Source organism: Astyanax mexicanus, chromosome 17 (assembly GCF_023375975.1).
Source record: "Astyanax mexicanus isolate ESR-SI-001 chromosome 17, AstMex3_surface, whole genome shotgun sequence".
NCBI classification, from domain to species: domain Eukaryota; kingdom Metazoa; phylum Chordata; class Actinopteri; order Characiformes; family Acestrorhamphidae; genus Astyanax; species Astyanax mexicanus.
Genome location: NC_064424.1, coordinates 22,796,083 through 22,822,317, shown reverse-complemented (window position 1 = coordinate 22,822,317; position 26,235 = coordinate 22,796,083). Strand labels below are relative to the sequence as shown.

General features: G+C 39.2%; 1 protein-coding gene across 1 annotated transcript in view; it reads left to right on the top strand.

Moving 5' to 3' along the window:
- The window catches only part of LOC103032132 (uncharacterized), a 214,680-nt gene that overhangs the window by 9,599 nt on the left and 178,846 nt on the right, over positions 1-26,235 (top strand). Inside the window, exons 2-7 of the mRNA XM_049466411.1 lie at positions 4,185-4,250; positions 4,539-4,657; positions 10,147-10,257; positions 10,456-10,566; positions 13,990-14,100; positions 18,254-18,364. Of these exons, the coding sequence (XP_049322368.1) occupies positions 4,623-4,657; positions 10,147-10,257; positions 10,456-10,566; positions 13,990-14,100; positions 18,254-18,364 (479 nt within the window). The 5' untranslated portion in view covers positions 4,185-4,250; positions 4,539-4,622. The remainder of the gene's footprint in view (positions 1-4,184; positions 4,251-4,538; positions 4,658-10,146; positions 10,258-10,455; positions 10,567-13,989; positions 14,101-18,253; positions 18,365-26,235) is intronic.

The window sequence follows — 26,235 nt, the reverse complement described above, 5'->3', positions numbered from 1 at the left end:
TGCTGACTGGGTGTGTGTGTGGGTGAAATTCAGTACTTTGTGAGTGTAAAGGGGGAGGGGTGTACAGTTTAGTTTTGTGCGAGTGTGTTGGGTGAGTGGTGGGTGGGGTGGGAGTTCAGTTCTGTCTCTGTGCGTTGAGAAGTCTGACTGCCTGGTGGATGAAGCTGTTGCAGAGTCTAGTAGTGGAGGCTCGGATGCTCCTGTATCTTCTGCCGGACGGCATCAGAGCGAAGAGTCCGTGTGAGGGATGGGTGGGGTCGTCCACAATGCTGTTGGCTTTGCGGATGCAGCGTGTGGTGTAGATCTCGGTGATGGAGGGAAGAGGGACTCCGATGATTTTCTCAGCTGTCCGCACTATCCGCTGTAGGGTCTTGCGGTCTGAGGTGTTGCAATTCCCAAACCAGACGGTAATGCAGGTGCTCAGGATGCTTTCTACAGTCCCTCTGTAGAACATGGTGAGGATGGGGGGTGGGAGATGTGCTTTCCTCAGTCTCCGCAGGAAGTAGAGGCGCTGCTGGGCTTTCTTGGTTATGGAGCTGGTGTTGAGGGACCAGGTGAGGTTCTCTGCAATGTGAACACCGAGGAACTTGGTGTTATCCACAATTTCCACAGCAGAGCCGTTGATGTTCAGCGGGTGGTGGACACCTGGAGCTCTCCTGAAGTCAACAACCATCTCCTTGGTTTTATCTACGTTAAGAGATAGGTTGTTGGTTCTGCACCAGTCCGTCAGCCACTGCACCTCCTCTCTGTATGCTGACTCGTTGTTCTTGCTGATGAGGCCAACTACAGTTGTGTCATCAGCGAACTTGATGATGTGGTTTGAGCTGTACTTTGCAGTACAGTCATGAGTCAGCAGAGTGAACAGCAGTGGGCTGAGCACACAGCCCTGGGGGGCGCCGGTGCTCAGTATGGTGGTGCTGGAGGTGTTGTTTCCAATCCTGACTGATTGTGGTCTCTCAGTCAGGAAGTCTAAAACCCAGTTGCAGAGGGAGGAGTTCAGGCCCAGCAAGCTCAGTTTTCCGATCAGATGCTGAGGGATGATGGTGTTGAATGCTGAACTGAAGTCGATGAACAGCATTCGAACATAGCAGTCTTTGTTGTCCAGGTGGGTGAGAGCCAGGTGGAGCGCAGTAGAGATGGCATCGTCTGTTGATCTGTTTGGACGATACGCAAACTGCAGAGGGTCCAGTGAGGACGGGAGCTGGTTTTTGATGTGCCTCATGACCAGCTTCTCAAAGCACTTCATGATGATGGGAGTAAGTGCAATGGGACGGTAGTCATTAAGGCAGGACACTTGAGACTTCTTCGGCACAGGGACGATGGTGGTCGTCTTGAAGCCGTCGGCACGATTGCAGTACTCAGAGAGATGTTGAAAATGTCCGTGAGAACATCCGTGAGTTGTTCTGCACATCCTCTGAGCACTCTGCCAGGAATGCTGTCTGGTCCTGGGGCTTTCCGTGGGTTGACTCTGAGTAGAGTTTTCCGCACATCAGCTGAGGACAGGCACAGTACCTGGTCGTTTGGAGGAGGTGTAGTCTTCCTTGCTGTCGTGTAGTTCTGTGCTTCGAACCTTGCGTAGAAGGAGTTCAGTGCATCTGGAAGGGAGGCATCACTGTTACAAGCAGGGGAGGGTGACTTGTAGTTGGTGATGGTCTGGATGCCCTGCCACATGCGCCGAGTGTCAGTAGTGTCCTGGAAGTGGGCGTGGATTTTCTTTGCGTAGGTGCGCTTTGCCTCTCTGATCCCCCGGGAGAGCTTGGCTCTAGCTGTTCGGAGGCCAGCCCTGTCCCCTGACTTAAAGGCCTTGTCTCGGGATCTCAGCAGCACACGCACCTCTGCAGTCATCCACGGCTTCTGGTTGGGGCGGGATGTGATGGTTTTGGAGACAGTAACATCCTCAATGCACTTGCTGATGTAGCCAGTCACTGAGTCTGTGTACTCCTCCAGGTTGATGGAGTCATCAGAAGTAGCAGCTTCTCTGAACATGTCCCAGTCAGTGTGCTCAAAACAGTCCTGAAGAGCAGAGATGGCTCCTGGAGGCCAGGTTGTAACTTGCTTCTTCTCTGATTTGGCACGTCTGATGAGCTGTCTGTATGCTGGGATGAGCATGACAGTGATATGATCAGAGTAGCCGTAGTGGGGGCGGGGCTCTGCTCTGTACGAACCGGGAATGTTAGTATACACCAGAGACTGTAAAAAAAGATGGACGCCGTGTCTCCGTTCCCATTCATTCAATGAAAATGAAGCCAAAATCTTCCGCCATGTTGGCGATCCTGACACCCGATTCTGCGCAGTAGAGACCAGAGGAGGGAGAAAGACTGTGGAGAGCAACCTACTCATTTAAATAACCCCGCCCCTGAGGGCTGCCTCGCCGTCACAGACTGCAGAGCGGGGCGGAGCGGAGCTGACGGTCTGTTATTGGTCCCGCCCATAACCAGCCCTTTTACAATAACCACACCTTTTTTGAATAGAGCTGAATAACGTTTTAAAAACCGAATTCTGTGGGGATATAAAAATGTGACAATATAAGCAGAGGTTACACTAGCTGTTGCATTTAAATAATGGAGGTAGAATTACATTATATTAGAAAAAAACGTGATTGAATGTTGTCTGTTTTGCCATTGAAACCTATGGGGATGGGTGGAGTTACACAGCTTTCTGCAGCCGAACAGCAGGGGGCGCCAGACCTGTGGTGGCTTCACTTTTGAGAGACGATGCTCTGTCCAGCTATATACAGTCAATGGTATACACACAATCGAGCAGGTTAGCTCCACGGGTTGGAAAATCCACATGTTGGTGAAAGCTGGGCAGCAGAGCCTTCAGGTTACTGTGATTGAAATCACCAGCAACAATAAACAGTCCGTCGGGGTGTGAGTTCTGGAGCTTGGAGATAACAGTGTACAGTTCTTGCAGAGCGTTAGCATTAGCACCGTTAGCATTAGCATTAGCACTGGGTGCTACATACAGTGCTATTATGTACACGCTGCTAAGCTCTCTGGGCAGGTAGGATGGCCTGGCTCTGACTACAGCAAACTCCACCAGCGGCGAGCAGTAGCTGGAGATCAGCGCAGCGTTGTTACACCATGCTGTGTTGATGTAAACACACACCCCACCTCCACGTACTTTGCCCGAGAGGCCGGCGTCGCGGTCCGCGCGGTAGCATAGCATGCCGCTCACCTCAATCGCGGAGTCCGGGATGGAGTCCGTTAACCACGTCTCCGTGAAAACGAACACACAGCAGTCTCTAAACTCGCGCTGAGATGTCCGCTGGAGCCGGAGATAGTCAATCTTGTTCGGCAGGGAGCAAACGTTGGAGAGAAGGAGAGATGGAACCGCTGGCCGGCTGGAGTTAGCCATTAGCTTAGCGCGGACTCCGGCTCTCTTACCGCGCTTTCGGCTCCTCGCGCAACGCTTGCGGAGAGACCTCTTCCGGCTAGCAGGCTCAGGAAACGCCGCGGATCTTAGCAGGCCTAGCGCACGTAGCTCCGCTCGTAGACCGTCTGTAAGTACAGATTTTTGTTGATTTTGCAGGTCTAGCAGGGTCTGTCGGTCGTAAGTTGTTCCCATAGCGAACTTTTGCATGATTGCGAGTTCAGATCGGATTATTTACACAGAAAAACAAACAAAAGCACCGTGTTTTGCTTCCGGAGTGGCCGCTGCGACTGCTCGCGCCGCCGACAGGAAGCATAATATGTAGGAACTAATCAAAAATTGCAAAAATGTTTCCTTTAATCTATTTTTAATCATACCGGTAACATCGCTGCAACGTCACTTGTGTCAATGTTTTTTTTTTTTTCTAGTTGTGGGAATTTTACTTTTAAATGTTTCCTTAATGTTAGCTGATAAAGTTATGTGAGACACCTGCAAATAATGCTGTGATGTAAACCAATTATTATATCACATGTTCAGAGATTTACAGAAAGTTTCTGAAACAAGAGTAAAATTAAATAATAAAAATTACAGGCTAATTTTCAAAACGTTGATAAACATCCTTACAACGTTTCCTGTTAGCTGCGTCTGTGAGGGAAACTGGGGAAAACATTAAGCTGGGGGGAGGGAGGCAGGATGTAGAGAAGAAAATGTAACTAAGTTGGTACTGAGCATCTGCGTGTTATGACCTTCTCACAAGGACACACATAAATAATCTCACATAAAATTAATCTCATTTATTTCACATATTTCAGAAAAGCCTGGAGACATGATGCAGTGCATCTGGAACACAAAGTCTTATGGAGCTCTCAGAAGAAAAGGTAAGAATGGAAAATCGCAGGACATAAACGAAGTTATTCTATATTGAATAAAATGTGTATTTTAAAACTCATAACATGCATAAGACAAGTATTAGTTTATTTTCCATATGCATAACATTGTGCTTGGTTAAAGACCAACACTGGTTTAGTGCATAGTTCCAATTACATTTAAAGTAACATTAGGAGTGTAATTGGCATATAGTGTATTCATATTGTATTACAGTCAAAAATTCAATACAAATTGAATAAACATAACCATACATGTTTTTCCTGTTATCATTCCTGTAGATGTGGATGAATAGTGTCACCAATCCTGATAGTCCTGATGTTTGATGTCACTGATGTCTTTGACATGTTTACCTTCCTGACATAATGGAAGAAGAGAGTGAGAAAATAAAGATTCAAAGGTAAGCATTATGGGTGCCCTCTAAAAGTCGGTGGGCCCTATCTTGCACCCTGCACAAGGTGTGTCACGCTGCTCTTTGCTATCTTACACCGTGCAAACAGTCTATTTATATCTCTGCGCCCGTGCCGTTAAAATAGCGACAGAGTTTAGGATGGGTGTGGTAGTCTGTAAGAGAGGAATGTTCAGGTAAATTTGTGCCATGTTGCTTTGTTGGTGGCTGAAAACACAATCGTGCACACCACCACTTGTTACACACACAGACCTGACTATGTACACAAACCCAATTTTTACATCAACAATAAACAGAATACAGAATAAAATAACATTGCTGTTACCATAAATGACCTTCTCGTGCACCTTCGCAGCGTGGACAAGCAGGCCAGTTTCTACTGCTGAGACATGCAAAAGCAATGCACTGAGCACACCTTGCTCTTAAAGAAAATGGCAAGTGACTCAAATCATTAGTTAAATAAAAGATAAAATATATTATGTAAATGATTTGAAATATAAATGCATGCATGCTGACCGTTTCATTAATTCACAAATTCATATAATGCCCTGACATTGTGTGGCAAACATTGAAGTAGGGTGCAGTTCTGTAAATCTTTTATCAATATTTAAAAGCTCAAATATGTTTTTGTCACTATGCTGACTTTATTAATATAGTGGGGCTGTGTTTTGTGGCAGGGTGCCTCCCTAAAATTAGTTTTTGCATGGTGGGATGTCCATTAACCTGTGTAATCAGCACTAGCAGTGACTTAATGTGAGGCTTCAAGAAGTTTGTTCTATACAACATGCTTTCCAAAAACATGTTAACTTTAGCCGTTAACCAGATAAAACCAATGCCTTGAGATTAAGCTTCTAGATTCAGTGGTGAATAGAGGATCTGAAGGTGATGCTTGCTGAGAGAGGTGGAGATTTAAGTGGTGGACGAGAGGTTTGTACAGGCTAAGGGGTGAGTCCAGTTTAAATAGATAGAGTATCGTGTTTTTGCCATTTTAGTCGGTTTTGCATTGCTATATATTGAAAGTGGGAGTATCTCAGTAAGAGTCGAGGATGCTGAGTTCTGATAGTAGGAAATAAGTGAAGGAGTTGTGAGAGATTTTAAGGTAAGTGAATTCTGAGCGTCTGAGGAATCCGAATAGGGCTTAGAGCGTTGATGATGTTGGTGTAGGGTAAATGCATGATTCGAGGGTTTGAATGCACATAGCAGGACTTCATATGTGATGGGAGCTTGATAATGTGAAGTTAGAGTTTCTTATATATGCATTCCTTTCAGGAGGAGGGACATTTTAGGGTGATTGGAGGAAGGGTGTGAAATGCCAGTGATGATGAACGAGCAGAATGTTTGGTGTGAATGAAAGTGAGGAAAGCGGCCATTACGGATGGATATTGCAAAGAAAAAGAGATGTTATGTGCGAAGTGAAAATGTTTGTAGGTTTTCCAGCTCGACCAGTAAGTGGAGAGAGTTAGGTGTAGTGTAGTTTCTGATAATGGAGGTACCGCCGTAGGGTTGCAGTCTGCATGTGGTGCCAAGGATTTGAATTTCTGGAATTGAAAACGAGAGAGAGAATCAGCAATGGAATTAGATGGACCTGGGATGTGAACAGCTTTAATGATGAATTAATGCTTAATGGAGTGCCAAGTGAGATGAGGGATACATGCCATGATTTCCAGCGATTTGGAACGACTATTATTGATGATGTGGACCGCAGCGAGATTGTCTGAGTGGAGAAAAATAGATTTTCCTGACCATTCATGTATCCAAAGAAGGGCAGCGATACAATTGAATGTGTTATTTAAGACCTTGGAATTTGATAACTATTTGATTTGGTTATTTTAAAAAAACTCTGAACATTTCCAAAGTGTATATAGGCCTGGACAATAATTCGATATCGGTATTTATCGCGATAAGAAATGTTTCAATAACGGTGATATCATTTTTGTGGTATATCGATATGTATTATTTACAGAATCTGTCACGGACATGCGTTTTACTGGCGTCAGCTCGCCGCACAGCTGAACACAATCAGCTTCCGTAGCTGGACTATCTCTGTGCGTGATGACGTAATCACATAGGCACGTAGCCAGATAGGCTAGGCTAGGCTAGATTTGGCTAGGCTAGGCTAGGCTCGGGTCCGCTACGCATCTAAAATGCCTCGCGCTGGAGCCAAACGGAGCCGGCACGAGCGGATCCAAGGTTAAGGTAGGCTCGGTTTGCATCTGAAATGTTCCGCGCTGGAGTGGAACGGAACGGAACCGAGCCTAGCCTAGCCTCGGGTCCGCCCACGGGTCCGCTCGGTCCGCCTACGGGTCCGCTCGGTCCGCCTCTGGTCCGCTTGGTCCGCCCACGGGTCCGCTCGGTCAGCGGTCAGTTGCGGGTCCTCTTTGTCAGCCGCGGGTCCTCTTGGCTCCCAGCGCGGGACATTTTTGATGCAAAATGAATGCCCCTGCCGCTTCCACAAGTGATTAATTGAAGGAGGGAGGTCTAATTCAGTGGTGAGGATTTGGTTCGACTCTCGAAGGTCTGCTAAACTTCAGTTTGCTGCAAATTGTGCCGGAGAGTGGAGCCGACCAGCAGCGGTAACGTTAAAACATCTAATCTGTTCCACCACCTCAATCAGTTCCACTACATACAATATTTTCCTTATACTGGCTGAAGCACTTTTATAGCTTATGTTGTAAGTTATTTAAGTTATTTAAAGTTTATGAATCCTTTAGGTTTGTTTATTTGACGGGGATATCATGTTCCTTTTATGTTCATAAAGAGTTGTATTTTGGCTGAAGCACTTTTGTAGCTTATATTGTAACTAAGTTATTTATAGTTGATAAAGCCTATAGGTTTGTTTATTTGACGCGGAAATCATGTTGCTTTTATGTGTATAAAGGCTTCTTGTGTTCTTTATCCTAGTTGGAACACTTTTGTTTTGATCTGTTAAATTTGTTTACAAAAGACTAAGAAGCTCTGCTTCTAACCTAATTTTAAGTTATTTTTTATTGGTAATAGTTATATTGGCTTATGTTTGACAGGGATGTCATGTTTTTATTTTGCTATATGCAAATAAAATTGAGCATTGATTCATCTTGACTATTGTTTATTTCTTAAGTATTATAATGTTTTCGTGAAAGGAGGTTTCAAAGACTTAAATTAAGTAGACAGTAGTAGGTACTAGGGGTGTGCCATATCATATATCACGATATCATACTCTGAAATATCGTGCCACATCACTCACCCCTAATTATCACATCAGGGTACAATTTTTTTTTGCTGTTTTAAGCAAAAGAAAAACTCACACATTTCTAATTCCCTATTAAATATCTACTAGAGACAGATTATATCTGTAAAGTGTCATTTATTTTACTTTAATACTGGATATATGGAGATATTTGGAGTGCATTATTATTATTAGTATCATGTAATTCTCAATTATTGACTTCTGTTATAAATCTGCAAAAATTATTGTTTTTTTTAATATCTTAAAGGTGTGCAATATCATATCGTATACAATAATAAAAAAGTTTTTTGTTTTTTTGTCATATCGCCAAGAGTATCGTTATCGCGATAATACCATGAAATATTGTGATATTATTTTAGGGCCATATCGCCCACCCCTAGTAGGTACGTATTTCCATTGCAGGGATTCTTAGCAGTTTTCTGAGGCCTTCTAAGTATTTATATCGATATCGGAATTATATCGTATCGACCGAAATTAAGGAATATATCGTGATATGAATTTTGGCCATATCGTCCAGCACTAAGTGTATATTTGTCTACCATAATACACACTATGGTGAAATTTCAGCTTTTAGATTTGTTGCCGCTGCTTAGGTTTCCCTACAAATATCCTCTTTTTTTAAGGGTAATAATGGCATTCGTAAAGGCGAGGTTCAAAGCCACTGCACAAGCTTCTAAACTGAAGCCCCTTTGATTTTCCTTTGTAGTAGCATTTGAACTGGCATATGCACCCTGTGCAATACAACAGACTGGTAACCAAGAACAGGCTCCATTGTGGTCAACATCCAATGAACTGCCAGGACTTGCTGTGTGCCAAGATAATTAGCAGTTCCTAACACCTTTTGGAGCGAGTTAAGTGTGTCTGGTCTTGGCAGTTCAGCAATGCATTTGCGTCTATCCTCTGTCAGTGCACGGTGGTTTTGGGGTAAAGTATTGAGCTTATTTTTGTCCAATCTGTGCCTTCTCTTCATTTACTTTAAATCTCACAGCTTCCCAAGTCTGAATGACACTATCCAAGGTTTAAATGGTCATGCAAAGGACCTTTTGTCTCAGGTAGGATTTCATCTACATAGCTAGTTACCTCTCCTGTGCTACCATACAGACTGAGAATGTCTGAAACAGCCTTGTGGAATGCTTCTGGACTGATGTGTTGTCCTTGAGACTTTCTTTGCCACGTAAATTGAGTTTGGTTTATTGGAAACGCAAGTTTTCATTGGTCTTTTGGGTGAAGGGACAAGAAACCATTTTTGATATCCAAATTTGAAAACAAGGCATCAGGTAATTGAGTTAATATCGTGGCTGGGTTGGCTACGATTGACGTTGCTTTAGGTAGCTCTTGGTTTAGATGCATTTTGTTGTCAGAGATCTGACAGGTTGTAGAGAGCTTTGTAACCACTGCAATATCCTCATCCTCACTATCATCTGTGGTTCTACTCATGCCAGTTGAGCTAACTGCAGCTTCGCTAATGGCTGCTACGGGGAAACCTGCATTGTTGCAGTAATCTTCCAGTGTGGAAGTGTAGCGCTTGTCTAAGTTCATTTTTTGTCTCAGTCGCTTTCAGATTTCAGATTTCATCGCCTCGCTTTGTCTTGCCCAACTATGTTTGTCATAATCAAATGCGAAAATTTGTGCCCTGAGTTTTTCAATTTCTGTTGAGCGCATTTTCTCTAAGCTTTGGATGTTGTCTAAAACACGCTCACCCTCGGCTATTGTTTTCAAATCATTGCTTCTAAGCAACCATACAATTGCGGCAGGGAGATCACGAAATTTACTTTTATGTTTTAGTTTGATGCCTTCTGTGGAATACCAGTCAAGGATTTCGCTGTTATCCCACTTTAAATTTACACCATGGTCACGCAAACAAACTAGTGTCTGGTGTAGGTGATCGCCACATGTTTCCATTAATTCCTCATCTACACTCTCATATCCCTGTCTTAAGTGTTTCTTGACTGAAAGTTTTCCCCCCATTGGATTTCTACGGTCTACGGACCGTATTTAGGTCATTTCTGACCAATGTTGTGCATGAGAGGGGGACTGATATTCAAACAGTAAGAAAAGAAAAAATAAAATAATGACTATCAGCAACAGGTTAATTGAGAAATACCATGAATACAGATTGACTGAATTAATTTATTGCACAGATATAGAAAATGAAATCTCAAAATGATGCGCAACAAAGATGAAATGTACTTGTTATAGGAATACCTGAACTTTATGAGAATTCTTACCTACACACCTTTCTTTCTAATTTTAGGGACAATGCAGAACGACCAGATTCACCTGGATCCAGCTGTGTGTCCTTGAAGAGTGAACAGTCAACAGGAGAACCTCCCAACTTCAAAGATGGATCAGTCCATCCAGACAGGTAATATTTGTATTTCTTCTTCCTCATCATAAACTCCTCAACTGATAAATGTTTACAGTCAGGGTTTGTTAGATTACAGGTGTTTTGGGTTACTACAGAAAAATACATTTAGGTAACATGTACAACAAATTTAAATTTAATTGTAAAAGAAAAAAACTGCACTTTTATGTGAATTCTTCCACACCTTTCTAATTGAAGTGAAAATGCAGAACGACCAGACTCACCTGGATTCAGCTGTGTGTCCTTTAAGAGTGAACAGTCAATGGGAGAAACTCCCAACTTCAAGGATGGATCAGTCCCTCAAGACAGGTAAACCTTTTCTTGCTCATTCTGAACTCCTCATCAGATGCATATTAACAGCAGTCTTTCCCTTGAGGATTTGTTAGACCTCAAGTGAGGCATTGGTAGCACTTTATTTTACGTTATGTTAGGTGTGTGGTAATAAACAGTTAGTAAGTACTAGTAATTTTATGGTATATACTAGGCCTGTCACAATAATTACTTTATTAACTCATATGATAAATGAACAGAACAGAGGAGTTGGACTCAGTGAAGAGTACTATGGAGTGGATGTAAGGAGCAGAGAGTTGCTGTAGGGGATCTATGTTTTTTGTGTGTTTGGGCTTTTGCTTTCATTTGTGTATCTAAGGAACTAACCACATTTGAAGACTGTGTGAGTACTTCAACTCCCTTTTACTGGCATTGTTGTGCATCTATCCCTGTCTCTGATTGGACAGCTGTAGTGATTGCTTTTTTGGGTGAACCGCCTAGTGTAGTTGGAAACAACAAAATACTCTCATTTACAATTATTTTAAAACCAAAAAAGATTTGTTTTTTTAACTAGGAGTACAGTCACAGTCACATGTTCCTAAAATGAGAAATTATTAGCATAGGTAATAAAATAAAATAAACCATATTTCTTTAAATCTAAAAATAACACACATTTTAATTCATCATTTTGTTTGTGTTTCTGCAAATGTATTAAAATCTCTTTATTGTTTATTTATGTACACTTTGATTTTAGTGTTTAAAGTGAACATTATATGTGAAATCTGAATCTTGTTAATTTACTGTTATTTACAAAAGCTACAAAGGTTTATGGATTTTTCTATTTCTACTGAATTAATCTATTTGTTATACTACATAAAACTTTAGCACTTATTTTGTTGTAGAAAATTTAAATTCTTTAAATTAATAAAATATTTTTCAGTTTTTGTCACCAATAATATAATTATCGCAAAAATACCCTGTAGCTAAGTAGACTACCAATGTACTTAGCTCAGTAGTTAGTTAAGCTAACTGCAATATGTATCTAACTCCAGTAGATTTAGCTACTAAAATAGAATATGTCAACAGCTAATAGCTAATAATGATTAACTGAAACTTTCTGACAGGTAATGTACTCACTCTCAAAGTAACCCAAACCTAATCAAATATTATGTACGGTTATATTTCACTACTGGCATCAAATATTGTCTACAGTAGTGGTAGAACAATTAAAACATTGAAATGGTAAATGTGGCTCGTGTCTGACCAGTGTGTGTGAACTTGATGTAGGAATACAAAAGCTTTTTCATAAAAATAAGAAAATAAAATAAAAAATGAAGATTTGTGCTAATCAAATCTTCATTTAGATAAATCCAAAGATAAATCCAAAGCTTAAAGCCAAGCTTTGGATTTATCTAAATAATAATAGTAATAACCCGGGTTACACGTATAATATACTATTAGGCTAAACTAACCCAGCCGGGCACTGTTAAAGTGTCACTGTCCTGCAACAAGTTGATGTTTGGTCTGCTTCAGCGCCGTGAAACGAGCTGAAACAAGCCGATTTGGCTATGCTTAAAGCCAAAAGCCGGGTTAACAGTGCTGCTGAGCGAGTCATTCCAGCCACTGAAGCTGCAATACAAGCCCCAGAGATTGGCTTGTTTTAAGCACTGAATCCGGGCAAACAGTCCCGGAGATCGGAGAACGCTGACGCCACGTTAACAGTGCAGGTCTTCTGTCAAGTTCTGCTACCCTGTCAAACCGTGCTAACCTAGTGTATGTTTAAATGTGAAATATATATATTTTTTTTATTACATTTTTTATTACTTTTTTACACTCAAGCAAACAATGACTGTGTGTCCAGATTGTACAATGCACCCGGGAAAAAAAACCCTAAAAAAAAACCTTTTCAGTAAAAAAATGATTGAAAGTTATTTGCCTAGTGATCTTTTGTGTCTCAGTTTCATTATTGACCCAATCAAGTTGAATAGCAAGCAAACTCTACAGACAGGTGATATATTTTAAATCATAAAACATTTGATTAAATTTCTTCTCCTTCTGCTATTATTATGAACATAATACCATCTTGCAGTGTGACAAAAAGCAAATCAATAATTTTGAGTGTATGTATAAATGCTCTCAGCTCACCCCCAAATTTGACATACAGTAACTGCTCAATAAAATGAATAGGGTAAAGATGCGGTGAAGAACATTGGTATTTAATTTTTGTGAAACTGACACCAATAAATCCGTAATTCCTGCTATTTACTTACTTAATAGTATTTTTTTTCTCAGTAACATAGTCACTGTGAAGTGTGGAGAATAGTTTTGCGATTGTTACGCCCTCGCTATGTTTTCCTGTGTTTTCCCCGTTTCCTAGTGTGTTTCTCCAGTACTTTTCCGTGTTTATTTGTTATTTATTAAAGTTTGTCTTACCCGCTTATAAATCTGCCTCCCGTCTGTTCTCATCGTTACTGTGACGCCAGGTAGAGAGGAGTGACGCGAGCCAAATTAAATATACAGACAGGTTTATTAGCAGGAAGGCTAACAGGTTCTGCTAACAGAATAACCAAGTAAACAATGATCTCACCGATAACCAGAGACGTAGTCAAAAATACAGTCCGAGTTCGAAACCGAGAAACAGTCCAACCATACATCAAATCCAATAAGGGCAAAACAAAAGACATAAACCGATAATCCGAAAACAGGGTCGTAACGAGAAGGCAAAAACAGTAGTCAGGAAAACGCTTAGTATGCAACATAAGTCGGCAATCCCTCGCGGAGTTTGTTTACAAACGGATGCCTTAAATACAGGATCTAGATAAGAATGAACCGGAAGTAATTTGGTACACAGGTGAATCAGAGCGTCGGAGCGTAACGTGATTGGGTGAAGGTGAAGGGTTATTATTGATGTCATAATCAGGGGAATTCTGGGAAATAGAGTCCGGTAGTGTGGAAGGAGAACCAGGCTGCATAACAGTTACAGCGATATATTGATTATCGCTGAATCGCAGTTTTGAGATCACTGTTATCATTCATTTACCATAGCTGAAAGGTGCTGGAAAAACCTGAAAATGGGCCTTGAAAGTGCTTGAAAAGTGCTTGAATTTTACCCTGTAAAAGGTGTATGAACCCTGCATATATGAATAAATTTATTGCAAATATATTTCATGGAAACCCTCAGCCATATAAGTTACATAGAAAATTAATGTGGGTCATTTTTTACCAATGCATTAGAGGGGTACTGATATTCAAACAGTAGGAAAAGAAAAAATAAAATAATGACGATCAGCAACAGGTTAATTGAGAAATACCTTGAATTCAGAATGACTGAATTAATTTATTGCAAATATATACAAAATAAAATTGCAACATGCTGCACATCAAAGGGTTAAGCGTATTTGTTATGGGAATATCTACACTTTCTGAGAAATCCTACCTACACAGCATTCTTTCTAATTTTAGTGAAAATGCAGAAAAGCCAAACTCACCTGGATCCAGCTGTGTGTCCTTCAAGAGTGAACAGTCAATGGGAGAATCTCCCAACTTCAAGGATGGATCAGTCCCTCATGACAGGTAAAGTTTTTCTTGCTCATCCTGAACTCCTCATCAGATGCATATTAACAGCAGTCTTTCCCTTGAGGATTTGTTAGACCTCAAGTGAGGCACTGGTAGCACTTTATTTTACGTTATGTTAGGTGTGTGGTAATAAACAGTTAGTAAGTACTAGTAATTTTATGGTATGTACTAGGCCTGTCACAATAATTACTTTATTAACTCATATGATAAATGAACAGAACAGAGGAGTTGGACTCAGTGAAGAGTAGTATGGAGTGGATGTAAGGTCCAGAGAGTTGCTGTAGGGGATCTATGTTTTTTGTGTGTTTGGGCTTTTGCTTTCATTTGTGTATCTAAGGAACTAACCACATTTGAAGATTGTGTGAGTACTTCAACTTCCTTTTACTGGCATTGTTGTGCATCTATTCCTGTCTCTGATTGGACAGCTGTAGTGATTGCTTTTTTGGGTGAACCGCCTAGTGTAGTTGGAAACAACAATATCCTCTCCTTTACAATTATTTAAAAACCAAAAAAATTTGTTTTATTTAACGAGGAGTACAGTCACAGTCACATGTTCCTAAAACAAGAAATTATTAGCATAGGTAATAAAATAAAATAAACCATATTTCTTTAAATCTAAAAATAAGACAAATTTTAATTAGTCTTTTTTTTTGTTTTTTTCTGCAAATTTATATAAAACTTTTAATTGTTTATTTATGTACACTTTGATTTTAGTGTTTAAAGTGAACATTATTTGTCCCTAATTGAATAATGCTGTAATTCTGGTCGTTTATGATATGCAGTCACTTTTTAAATTCTCAAAAGTATTTCATATTCTCAAAAAAATTGTTAAAATGAACGTATTACAAAAATTGGATACCACAGAGCGTTTTCAGATGCAGATGACGTGACCGCGGTAAAATTTCCAGGTTCAAATTTGTCACCACTGCTTAGATTTCCTCTTTCTTTGAGGGTAATAATGGTGTTTGTAAAGGCAGCGAGGTTCAGATGCTCGGAGTCCTTGCTAGTCATCGTTTCAGGTTAGTGACTGAGATTTCCCCCTTCTGGTTCAAACTGTAGACATTTTCACCCAGAAAGACTGTGTTTTAGACAGTGTTGTAGTTGTTTAGAAGTAGCAAAAGTTTACCATAAAGTCAGTTTTGAAAAAGTACAGTTAGGCATTTCTGTTTAAAGAAATAACGTCACAACTGCCTGAAGCTAAAAGCTAAACACAAACAGGCAACACGCTCCATGTCCAATCAGAGGCCTGAACAAAGCATCTTTAATAATATAACATTACAAGTTATTATTAGCTATTGACTACTCTAAATCTACTTTAGTTGGCTAAATATAGCTTAAAATAACTTTTAGTTATAAATATTTAAGGTAAGTGTATTGGTGGCTATTTAGCAAAGTAGAAAGCTTATTTTTGAACCACCAAAAATTAATATTGTGAGAACAGCTGTATATATTCTTCTTCTTCTTCTTCTTCTTCTTCTTCTTGTTATTGTTATTATTATTATTATATACTAGGGCTGGGGCGACGCGTCGACATAATCGACGTCATCGATTACAAAAATACATCGATTTGCATAACGTGCGTCGGCGCGTCGTAAACATGGCGGCGCCTGTGGAGAGCATTAGAGGTTAGATCGGGCCCAAAAATTCCAACTGGCTGTTTTCGGGCTGTTTTAATGAGCGAAATATGATCAGAATTATGTTAATTAACACGGTAACATAGAAGCATAGAACTATTATTTAATTAAAATGATTTTTAAGAACAGCTAAACACAGTTCTGCAAGTCAAACGCGGAGGAGTTCACGAGAGAGAGAGAGAGAGAGACAGAGAGAGAGAGAGAGAGAGAGAGAGAGAGAGAGATTTGCGTGTTCTGATGAGCTACTCACAGGTGAAGGTTCTCTTTGATCTCCTCGTGCTCATATTCTAGTCCCATTCATAATTCTGCAGCTCCCTCAGTGTTTTCTGCCGTATTTTGCGGCTAGCGCGAGCGCTTACAACTGACACCGCGGACCGCGAGGTGCCGCCGCGTTTGTGCCGAATCCGACTCTCTGCTGAATCTGACTCCCGCTTCGCGGACAGAATCGGCACAACACCCCCGCTGTAGAACTGCGGTAGTGAAAACAGCGCGTATAAATAAATTAGTTTAGTTTCACTTTCAGTTTTCGTTATTTTCGTTTTTTTTTTTTTTAAATAAAAATATAATTAAAAAACAGACGCCTACATCTCGGACTATTTTCTGGAGCCCGGGTCGGATTTACGGGCGGGCCTCGGGTCATGTCGGGTTCGGGCAGAGAATCTAAGCTCTAGAGAGCTTGGACTCCGGAGAGCAATCTCCAGCTACAAAAAAACGCCAGCGGGCATCTAAAGTTTGGGAGCATTTCACGCAAAAGGGCAACAATGTGGTCCTCTGCCATATGTGCAAAAGGAGCACTTGAAGCGCAAACATCCAGGAGCACTATGTCAACAGGGTCACACAGTAAGTTACCGTTTACATCAGGGTCTCCGCGGGTGTCTTTAAAAAGACTTAAGGCTGTCTACCAAAGGTTTTAAACCTGCCACAGGCAGAAATTATACATTTTTGGTTTATATTTGTGCATGGCATTTCGCAGTTTCCAGAAACAGTAGCATTATTCATAAGTTCAGGTGTTTAGCTAAGCTAGCTGCCTTAAGTTATTTTAGCTAGCGCCGTCGGCGCTGCGGTGTCACACCGTTTTCTGTCACCGTCGGAATTTTGTGACCAGTGCTCACGGTTATGAGCGTTCATTGGCAAAACGGAAGCTTTCTATACCTACACCTTACCCTCAGCCCTAAACTTAACCGTTTTGGCCAGTCGGGGTAAACATTAGAAACGAACACGTTTCGAATCGGCCAGTGCACCGGTCTGCTGAGAACTACTTGCCAGTGGTCACAAAATCTAGCGGTCACAGAAAACAGTGCAACACACGGTTGTGGTGTATGGGAGCTTATCATTTTTAGCGTTATAGATCTAAACAACGTGCTGTACATGTAAGTGATTATAAGTGTGGGGTTTGGTTTAGTAGGCTTGTGTTGTTGTTGTTGTTGTTGTTGTTATATATAAATATAGTAATTTATCGTTTGCTTTAAAACGTAAAATAATAATTATTTAAATATGTTTCTCAATGAATAGATTAGTCGACTAATCGAAAAAAATAATCGTTAGAATAATCGTTTAAAAAATAATCGTTAGGGACAGCCCTATTATATACACAATCTGAGTGTAAAATTTAGAATCTTGTTAATTTACTGTTATTTACAAAATCTCCAAAGGTTAATGGATTTTTATATTTCTGCTGAATTAATTTATTTGTTATACTACGTAAAACTTTAGCACTTATTTTGTTGTAGAAATGTTTAATTCTTTAAATTAATAAAATATTTTTCAGTTTTTGTCACCAAGAATATCATTATCACAAAAATACCCTGTAGCTAAGTAGACTACCAATGTACTTAGCTCAGTAGTTAGTTAAGCTAACTGCAATATGTATCTAACTCCAGTAGATTTAGCTACTAAAATAGAATATGTCAACAGCTAATAGCTAATTATGATTTACTGTAACTTTCTGACAGGTAATGTACTCACTCTCAAGGTAACCCAAACCTAATCAAATATTATGTACGGTTATATTTCACTACTGGCATCAAATATTGTCTACAGTAATGGTAGAACAATTAAAACATTGAAATGGTAAATGTGGCTCGTGTTTGACCGGTGTGTGTGAACTTGATGTAGAAATACAAAAGCTTTTTCATAAAAGTAAGAAAATAAAATAAAAATGAGGATTTGTGCTAATCAAAAACATTGCCATAAATGAATAAATTTATTAAAAATATATTTCATGGAAACCCTCAGCCATATAAGTTACATAGAAAATGAATGCGGTTATTTTTTGACCAATGCATTAGAGGGGTACTGATATTCAAACAGTAGGAAAAGAAAAAATAAAATAATGACGATCAGCAACAGGTTAATTGAGAAATACCTTGAATACAGAATGACTGAATTAATTTATTGCAAATATATACAAAATAAAATTGCAACATGCTGCACATCAAAGGGTTAAGCGTATTTGTTATGGGAATATCTACACTTTCTGAGAAATCCTACCTACACAGCATTCTTTCTAATTTTAGTGAAAATGCAGAAAAGCCAAACTCACCTGGATCCAGCTGTGTGTCCTTCAAGAGTGAACAGTCAATGGGAGAATCTCCCAACTTCAAGGATGGATCAGTCCCTCAAGACAGGTAAAGTTTTTCTTGCTCATCCTGAACTCCTCATCAGATGCATATTAACAGCAGTCTTTCCCTTGAGGATTTGTTAGACCTCAAGTGAGGCATTGGTAGCACTTTATTTTACGTTATGTTAGGTGTGTGGTAATAAACAGTTAGTAAGTACTAGTAATTTTATGGTATGTACTAGGCCTGTCACAATAATTACTTTATTAACTCATATGATAAATTAACAGAACAGAGGAGTTGGACTCAGTGAAGAGTAGTATGGAGTGGATGTAAGGAGCAGAGAGTTGCTGTAGGGGATCTATTTTTTTTTGTGTGTTTGGGATTTTGCTTTCATTTGTGTATCTAAGGAACTAACCACATTTGAAGACTGTGTGAGTACTTCAACTCCCTTTTACTGGCATTGTTGTGCATCTATCCCTGTCTCTGATTGGACAGCTGTAGTGATTGCTTTTTTGGGTGAACCGCCTAGTGTAGTTGGAAACAACAAAATACTCTCCTTTACAATTATTTTAAAACAAAAAAGATATGTTTTAGTACTCTAGGAGTACAGTCACAGTCACGTGTGCCTAAAACGAGAAATTATTAGCATAGGTAATAAAATAAAATAAACCATATTTCTGTAAATCTAAAAAAAAAAGACAAATTTTAATTCATTTTTTTTGTTTTTCTGCAAATTTATATAAAACTTTTAATTCTTTATTTATGTACACTTTGTTTTTAATGTTTAAAGTGAACATTATTTTTCCCTAATTGAATAATGCTGTAATTCTGGCCGTTTATGATATGCAGTCACTTTTTAAATTCTCAAAAATATTTCATATTCTCAAAAAAATTGTTAAAATGAACGTATTACAAAAATTGGATACCACAGAGCGTTTTCAGATGCAGATGACGTGACCGCGGTGAAATTTCCAGGTTCAAATTTGTCACCACTGCTTAGATTTCCCTACAAATATATCCTCTTTCTTTGAGGGTAATAATGGTGTTCGTAAAGGCAGCGAGGTTCAGATGCTCGGAGTCCTTGCTAGTCATCATTTCAGGTTAGCGACTGAGATTTCCCCCTTCTGGTTCAAACTGTAGACATTTTCACCCAGAAAGACTGTGTTTAAGACAATGTTGTAGTTGATTAGAAGTAGCAAAAGTTTATCATAAAGTCAGTTTTGAAAAAGTACAGTTAGGCATTTCTGTTTAAAGAAATAACGTCACAACTGCCTGAAGCTAAAAGCTAAACACAAACAGCCAACATGCTCCATGTCCAATCAGAGGCCTGAACAAAGCATCTTTAATAATATAACATTACAAGTTATTATTAGCTATTGACTACTCTAAATCTACTTTAGTTGGCTATATATAGCTTAAAATAACTTTTAGTTATAAATATTTAAGGTAAGTGTATTGGTGGCTATTTAGCAAAGTAGAAAGCTTATTTTTGAATCACCAAAAATTACTATTGTGACAACAGCTGTATATATTCTTCTTCTACTTCTTCTTCTTATTATTATTATTGTTATTATTATTATTATTATTATTATTATTATTGTTATTGTTATTATTATTATTATATACACAATCTGAGTGTAAAATTTAGAATCTTGTTAATTTACTGTTATTTACAAAACCTACGAAGGTTAATGGATTTTTATATTTCTACTGAATTAATTTATTTGTTATACTACGTAAAACTTTAGCACTTATTTTGTTGTAGAAATGTTTAATTCTTTAAATTAATAAAATATTTTTCAGTTTTTGTCACCAATAATATCATTATCGCAAAAATACCCTGTAGCTAAGTAGACTACCAATGTACTTAGCTCAGTAGTTAGTTAAGCTAACTGCAATATGTATCTACCTCCAGTAGATTTAGCTACTAAAATAGAATATGTCAACAGCTAATAGCTAATTATGATTTACTGTAACTTTCTGACAGGTAATGTACTCACTCTCAAGGTAACCCAAACCTAATCAAATATTATGTACGGTTATATTTCACTACTGGCATCAAATATTGTCTACAGTAATGGTAGAACAATTAAAACATTGAAATGGTAAATGTGGCTCGTGTCTAACCGGTGTGTGTGAACTTGATGTAGGAATACAAAAGCTTTTTCATAAAAGTAAGAAAATAAAATAAAAATGAAGATTTGTGCTAATCAAAAACATCGCCATAAATGAATAAATTTATTAAAAATATATTTCATGGAAACCCTCAGCCATATAAGTTACATTGAAAATTAATGTGGGTCATTTTTTACCAATGCATTAGAGGGGTACTGATATTCAAACAGTAGGAAAAGAAAAAATAAAATAATGACGATCAGCAACAGGTTAATTGAGAAATACCTTGAATACAGAATGACTGAATTAATTTATTGCAAATATATACAAAATAAAATTGCAACATGCTGCACATCAAAGGGTTAAGCGTATTTGTTATGGGAATATCTACACTTTCTGAGAAATCCTACCTACACAGCATTCTTTCTAATTTTAGTGAAAATGCAGAAAAGCCAAACTCACCTGGATCCAGCTGTGTGTCCTTCAAGAGTGAACAGTCAATGGGAGAATCTCCCAACTTCAAGGATGGATCAGTCCCTCATGACAGGTAAACCTTTTCTTACTCATTCTGAACTCCTCATCAGATGCATATTAACAGCAGTCTTTCCCTTGAGGATTTGTTAGCCCTCAAGTGAGGCATTGGTAGCACTTTATTTTACGTTATGTTAGGTGTGTGGTAATAAACAGTTAGTAAGTACTAGTAATTTTATGGTATGTACTAGGCCTGTCACAATAATTACTTTATTAACTCATATGATAAATGAACAGAACAGAGGAGTTGGACTCAGTGAAGAGTAGTATGGAGTGAATGTAAGGAGCAGAGAGTTGCTGTAGGGGATCTATTTTTTTTGTGTGTTTGGGATTTTGCTTTCATTTGTGTATCTAAGGAACTAACCACATTTGTGTGACTGTGTGAGTACTTCAACTCCCTTTTACTGGCATTGTTGTGCATCTATCCCTGTCTCTGATTGGACAGCTGTAGTGATTGCTTTTATTGGGTGAACCGCCTAGTGTAGTTGGAAACAACAATATACTCTCCTTTACAATTATTTTAAAACCAAAAAGATTTGTTACACAGTCACATGTTCCTAAAACAAGAAATTATTAGCATACGTAATAAAATAAAATAAACCATATTTCTTTTAATCTAAAAATAAGACAAATTTTAATTCATCTTTGTTTTTTTTTCTGCAAATTTACCCAAAAAGACTGTGTTTAAGACAATGTTGTAGTTGTTTAGAAGTAGCAAAAGTTTACCATAAAGTCAGTTTTGAAAAAGTACAGTTAGGCATTTCAGTTTAAAGAAATAACGTCACAACCGCCTGAAGCTAAAAGCTAAACACAAACAGGCAACACGCTCCATGTCCAATCAGAGGCCTGAACAAGGCATCTTTAATAATATAACATTACAAGTTATTATTAGCTATTGACTACTCTAAATCTACTTTAGTTGGCTAAATATAGCTTAAATAACTTTTAGTTATAAATATTTAAGGTAAGTGTATTGGTGGCTATTTAGCAAAGTAGAAAGCTTACTTTTGAACCACCAAATATTACTATTGTGAGAACAGCTGTATATATTCTTCTACTTCTTCTTCTTATTATTATTATTATTATTATATACACAATCTACATATAAAAATCAGAATCTTAGAAAGATAGAAAGATACTTTATTGATCCCAGAGGGGAATTTTTTGGCAACAGGTATACATAGTACACAAGTTACAAGAAAAGGATAAGATAAAACAATACTTATAAATATACAATAAAATATAAAATATAAAAGTACAGTCTGTAGTGTGTAATGGAGGTAGTGCAGTTGAACACAGTTGACAATGAACACCAGTTGATGTGCATATTCTGAGGGTAACTGATGCCAGACAGAAAGTGCAAATACACAGTTATATAATAATAAAATAATTAAATTTGCAGTATAAATCTGTGCAAAAACTGCTAGTGCAAAAATAGGTTAGACTATAAAAATAATGTAATGTAACAGGGCATCTCTGAGAGTGTGTCTGCAGAGATTGGGGTGTGTCCATGGTATGACCAAAGTGGCCGGAGTGAAGAAGTGTCACAAAGTTTTCAGTTTGTCTGTGCTGGGAGGAGTTAAATAATCTTATGGCCTGAGGGACAAAAGACTTTTGTAGTCTGTCTGTGGAGCTGGACTGGGACAGCAGTCTGCCACTGAATGAGCTCCTCTGCCTGGTGATGGTGCTGTGCAGAGAGTGGTGGACATTGTCCATGATGTTCAGCAGCTTGCTGAGGGCTCTCCTCTCTGCCAGTGGTGTTCCAGGACTCCAGCTCTAATCCCAGCACAGGACCAGCTTTCCTCACCAGCCTGTCCAGTCGTCCGGCATCCCTCTTGCTGATGCTGCCTCCCCAGCACACTACAGCGTAAAAGAGGACGCTGGCTACCACAGACTGGTAGAACATCAGCAGGAGTTTCTGGCAGATGTTAAAGGACCCAAGCCTTTTGAGGAAGTACAGACTGCTCTGTGCCTTCCTGTAGAGGGAGTCAGTGTTTACTGACCAGTCCAGCCTTTTTTCTAGGTGCACACCAAGGTATCTGTAGGACTTGACCACCTCCACATTGACCCCCTCGATGGAGATTGGCTGCTGAGCAGAGGGTCTGGACCTCCTGAAGTCTATGCACATCTCATTGGTTTTAGAGTTGTTCAGCTGCAGATGGTTCTTTTTGCACCAAACCACAAATTCCTCAACCAGGGTTCTGTACTCCCTCTCATCACCTTTTACGCACACACCCCATGATTGCAGTGTCGTCAGAGAACTTCTGAATGTGGCATGACTCCGAGTGATGTTTGAAGTCTGATGTGTACAGGGTGAACAGGACTGGAAAGAGAACAGTCCCCTGTGGTGCTCCTGTGCTTCTGACCACTGTATCAGAGGAGCAGTCCCTGATTCTGACATGTTGTGATCTCCCAGTAAGGTAGTCAGTTATCCAGGTGACCAGGTGCATATCCATCTCCATCTTCAGCAGTTTGTCTCTCCGCAGTAGGGGCTGGATGGTGTTGAAGGCACTGGAGAAGTCAAAGAACATGACCCTCACAGCACCTCCCCCCTTGTCTAGATGAGAGTGAGCTCTGTGCAGGACATAGAGGATGGCATCTTCCACTCCCACCTTTTCACGGTACGCAAACTGCAGTGGGTCTTCAGCTTGTTGGACCTGAGGTCTGAGGTGGTCCAGCAGCAGTCGCTCCATGGTCTTCATCACGTGAGATGTCAAAGCAACCGGCCTGTAGTCATTCAGCTCCTTCGGGTGTGCCTTTTTCGGAACTGGAACGAGGCAGGAACCCTCCCAAGATGTAGGCTCAGGGTAAACACATGTTGGAGGGACTCACCCAGTTGGACAGCACGTGCCTTGAGCATTCTGGGGCAAACTCTGTCCGGGCCAGCTGCCTTCCTGGGGTGAAGTCTCCTCAGCTGTCTCCTGACTTGGTCTGCAGTAAAGTTTGGTGGACTGGTGGAGCTGATTTGTTTGCTAGCTGATAGTGTTTCTATCTTGGTGGAGGGAAATACTGGTGGGCCACTGATTGATTAAAACCCTAACAACAATCAACAGTCAGCTGCCCAATCATATCTTAGCCATGCAGGAGCACAGTGCGTGTTGCTTGCGCTCAGCGTGTGTACACCTGCACTCGTTACACGCACAAATAAATACACTGCAACAGCCCAACTTTTTACCTTAACAAAAAACAGAATAAAGAATAAAATAACATTGCTGTTTCCTTAAATGAGCTGCTGGTGTACCTTCACAGCATGAACACGCAGGTCAATATCCTCTGCTGAGATGTGGGAAGGCGCCAGACTGTAAGATCCCAACGTGCCAAAATCAAAGCGCAACTGGCTCTTAAAAGGAATGACGACTGGCACACTGATTGGTTTATTTCACGTTATGTCCAAAACACAGCCATGATTATTTATGGTGCAGGGCATATTTTTTGCACCCCAAAAATACCAAAGACACACCGACACGCTTTAAATCCAGCTGTATGTTGCGCAATTGACCGGTGCGCTATAGATTTCTAAAATAGGGCAATATGCGTTATTGAATTTGATATCAGTTATTGAATTTAATATCAGTTATTGAATTTAAAATAAACAGTCTTCCTGGTACTGCTTTTAAAAATGAAAAAAAAACTAAATCACAAAAAATCGTCCGTTTGCACAATGAAAAGTATCTAGTGGAAAATTTGTGTTATCCAACTTGATCTTTATTTAAATTTTTAGAAGTAGATTAAATTTACACTGCCATGGCTACATTTCTGTCGCCACTACATAAAAGCAAGTAATGAACATACCTAAAGGGAGCACCCTTTTACCTCCATAATAATGTGTTGGTTCTGCTTAGTTCAGTATAGCATTAAAACAGTAAAACTGAAATTGTGACATGCATAAATCCAAAACCTCCAACCTGCTCAGCAGAAAAGTCTTTCTAAGCTCGAATTCTTCTCCATCTGTCAAACTCACTGCAAAAATTCTTGTTTTATTCCATATTTGGTAATTGAGCATTTTGGATAAATGCAGAAGCTTCAGACTTTTGTTTAATACAAAAATGAGTGATCTTCTTCACCAGTGGACATTAAATATTACAATTTTACACAAATTATTAATTTAAACATGAATTATTGAAAAATTAAAAAGATTTCCTTGCTGCTCTGCAGCACAAAGATTACCTTTAGAGATAAAGTGAACATATTAATAGTGTAATGTTATTTATGGTTAGTTCTGTAGTCAATAATATGGGAATAACTGCTCCAATCATAAGTTAGAAAAATATCTCTTTAAACCTTTTAAACCTCTTTAAACCGTTTAACCAAGAGGCATCAAACCTATTTAAGGTGATGCTGTAAGTTCAGGGTCAAGGTTTACTGCAGCTCTAATTGTGTGAATTATTGGTGTTAAAATAAAAACAGCAGGATAACTGTACTCCACGCTGTTATAATTAAACTCTGATGATTATTCCTCAGTTCACACAAATCCCCAACTATTTTGTAGGTAGGACTGGGTACTGCTGACAACATCACACAATACATATCATGATACAAAGCATGTTTTATGAAGTTTATAAATAACTAGATTAATACAGAGTAACTAAAGGTTTTATGTTTATAAGGGCCTTTTTAGCGTTCTAATCTTCCCTTCCCTTAAATTGATCATGGGTGTGTTTTGGGGGTAACACACTAGCATGCAGCAGTGCACAGATCCAACTTTTACATTGTTGAAGAGTTTCTTTCTTGTTCAGAGAAGAGAAGAGTCAGGAGAGCAGAGCCGAGAGGAGAAGCTTCTTTATTGTAGTGATCACGTTGAGACTCAAAACTCTGTCTAAAAATTCAGATCTCAAACCACAGCATATATACAATTTTGTCCACACCCCTTAGAAACAGATGTTCCACACCCCTTCCGCACAAGAGTGATTTGTGAACCTATAATTACCTCCACCACCTGTCACCTCTTGACCTTAGACCTTGTCACTGGAGACTTACTCCGTGTCCTTTGACCTAAGACCCGTGGGAAAGGTATGTGGAGGATCTGTGTGAGTTGAGAATAGAATAATGTAAATTTACATAAATTCCCCCCTTTTCTTTTGTTTTGGTATTCAAAATTAAAAGATTACAAGTTTAGATGTAAAAGAGGATAACACAAGAAAGCTAGACATTATAAGTAAATACAAGGAGGGGAAAAGAAAACAAAAACAAGAAACAATCAGGCAAACTCTTATGTACAATTAGATGTAACTGGCTGTTTTGGGATTATTTAACATTATTTGTTCTATTTCAATGTGTGCTACCTGAACATG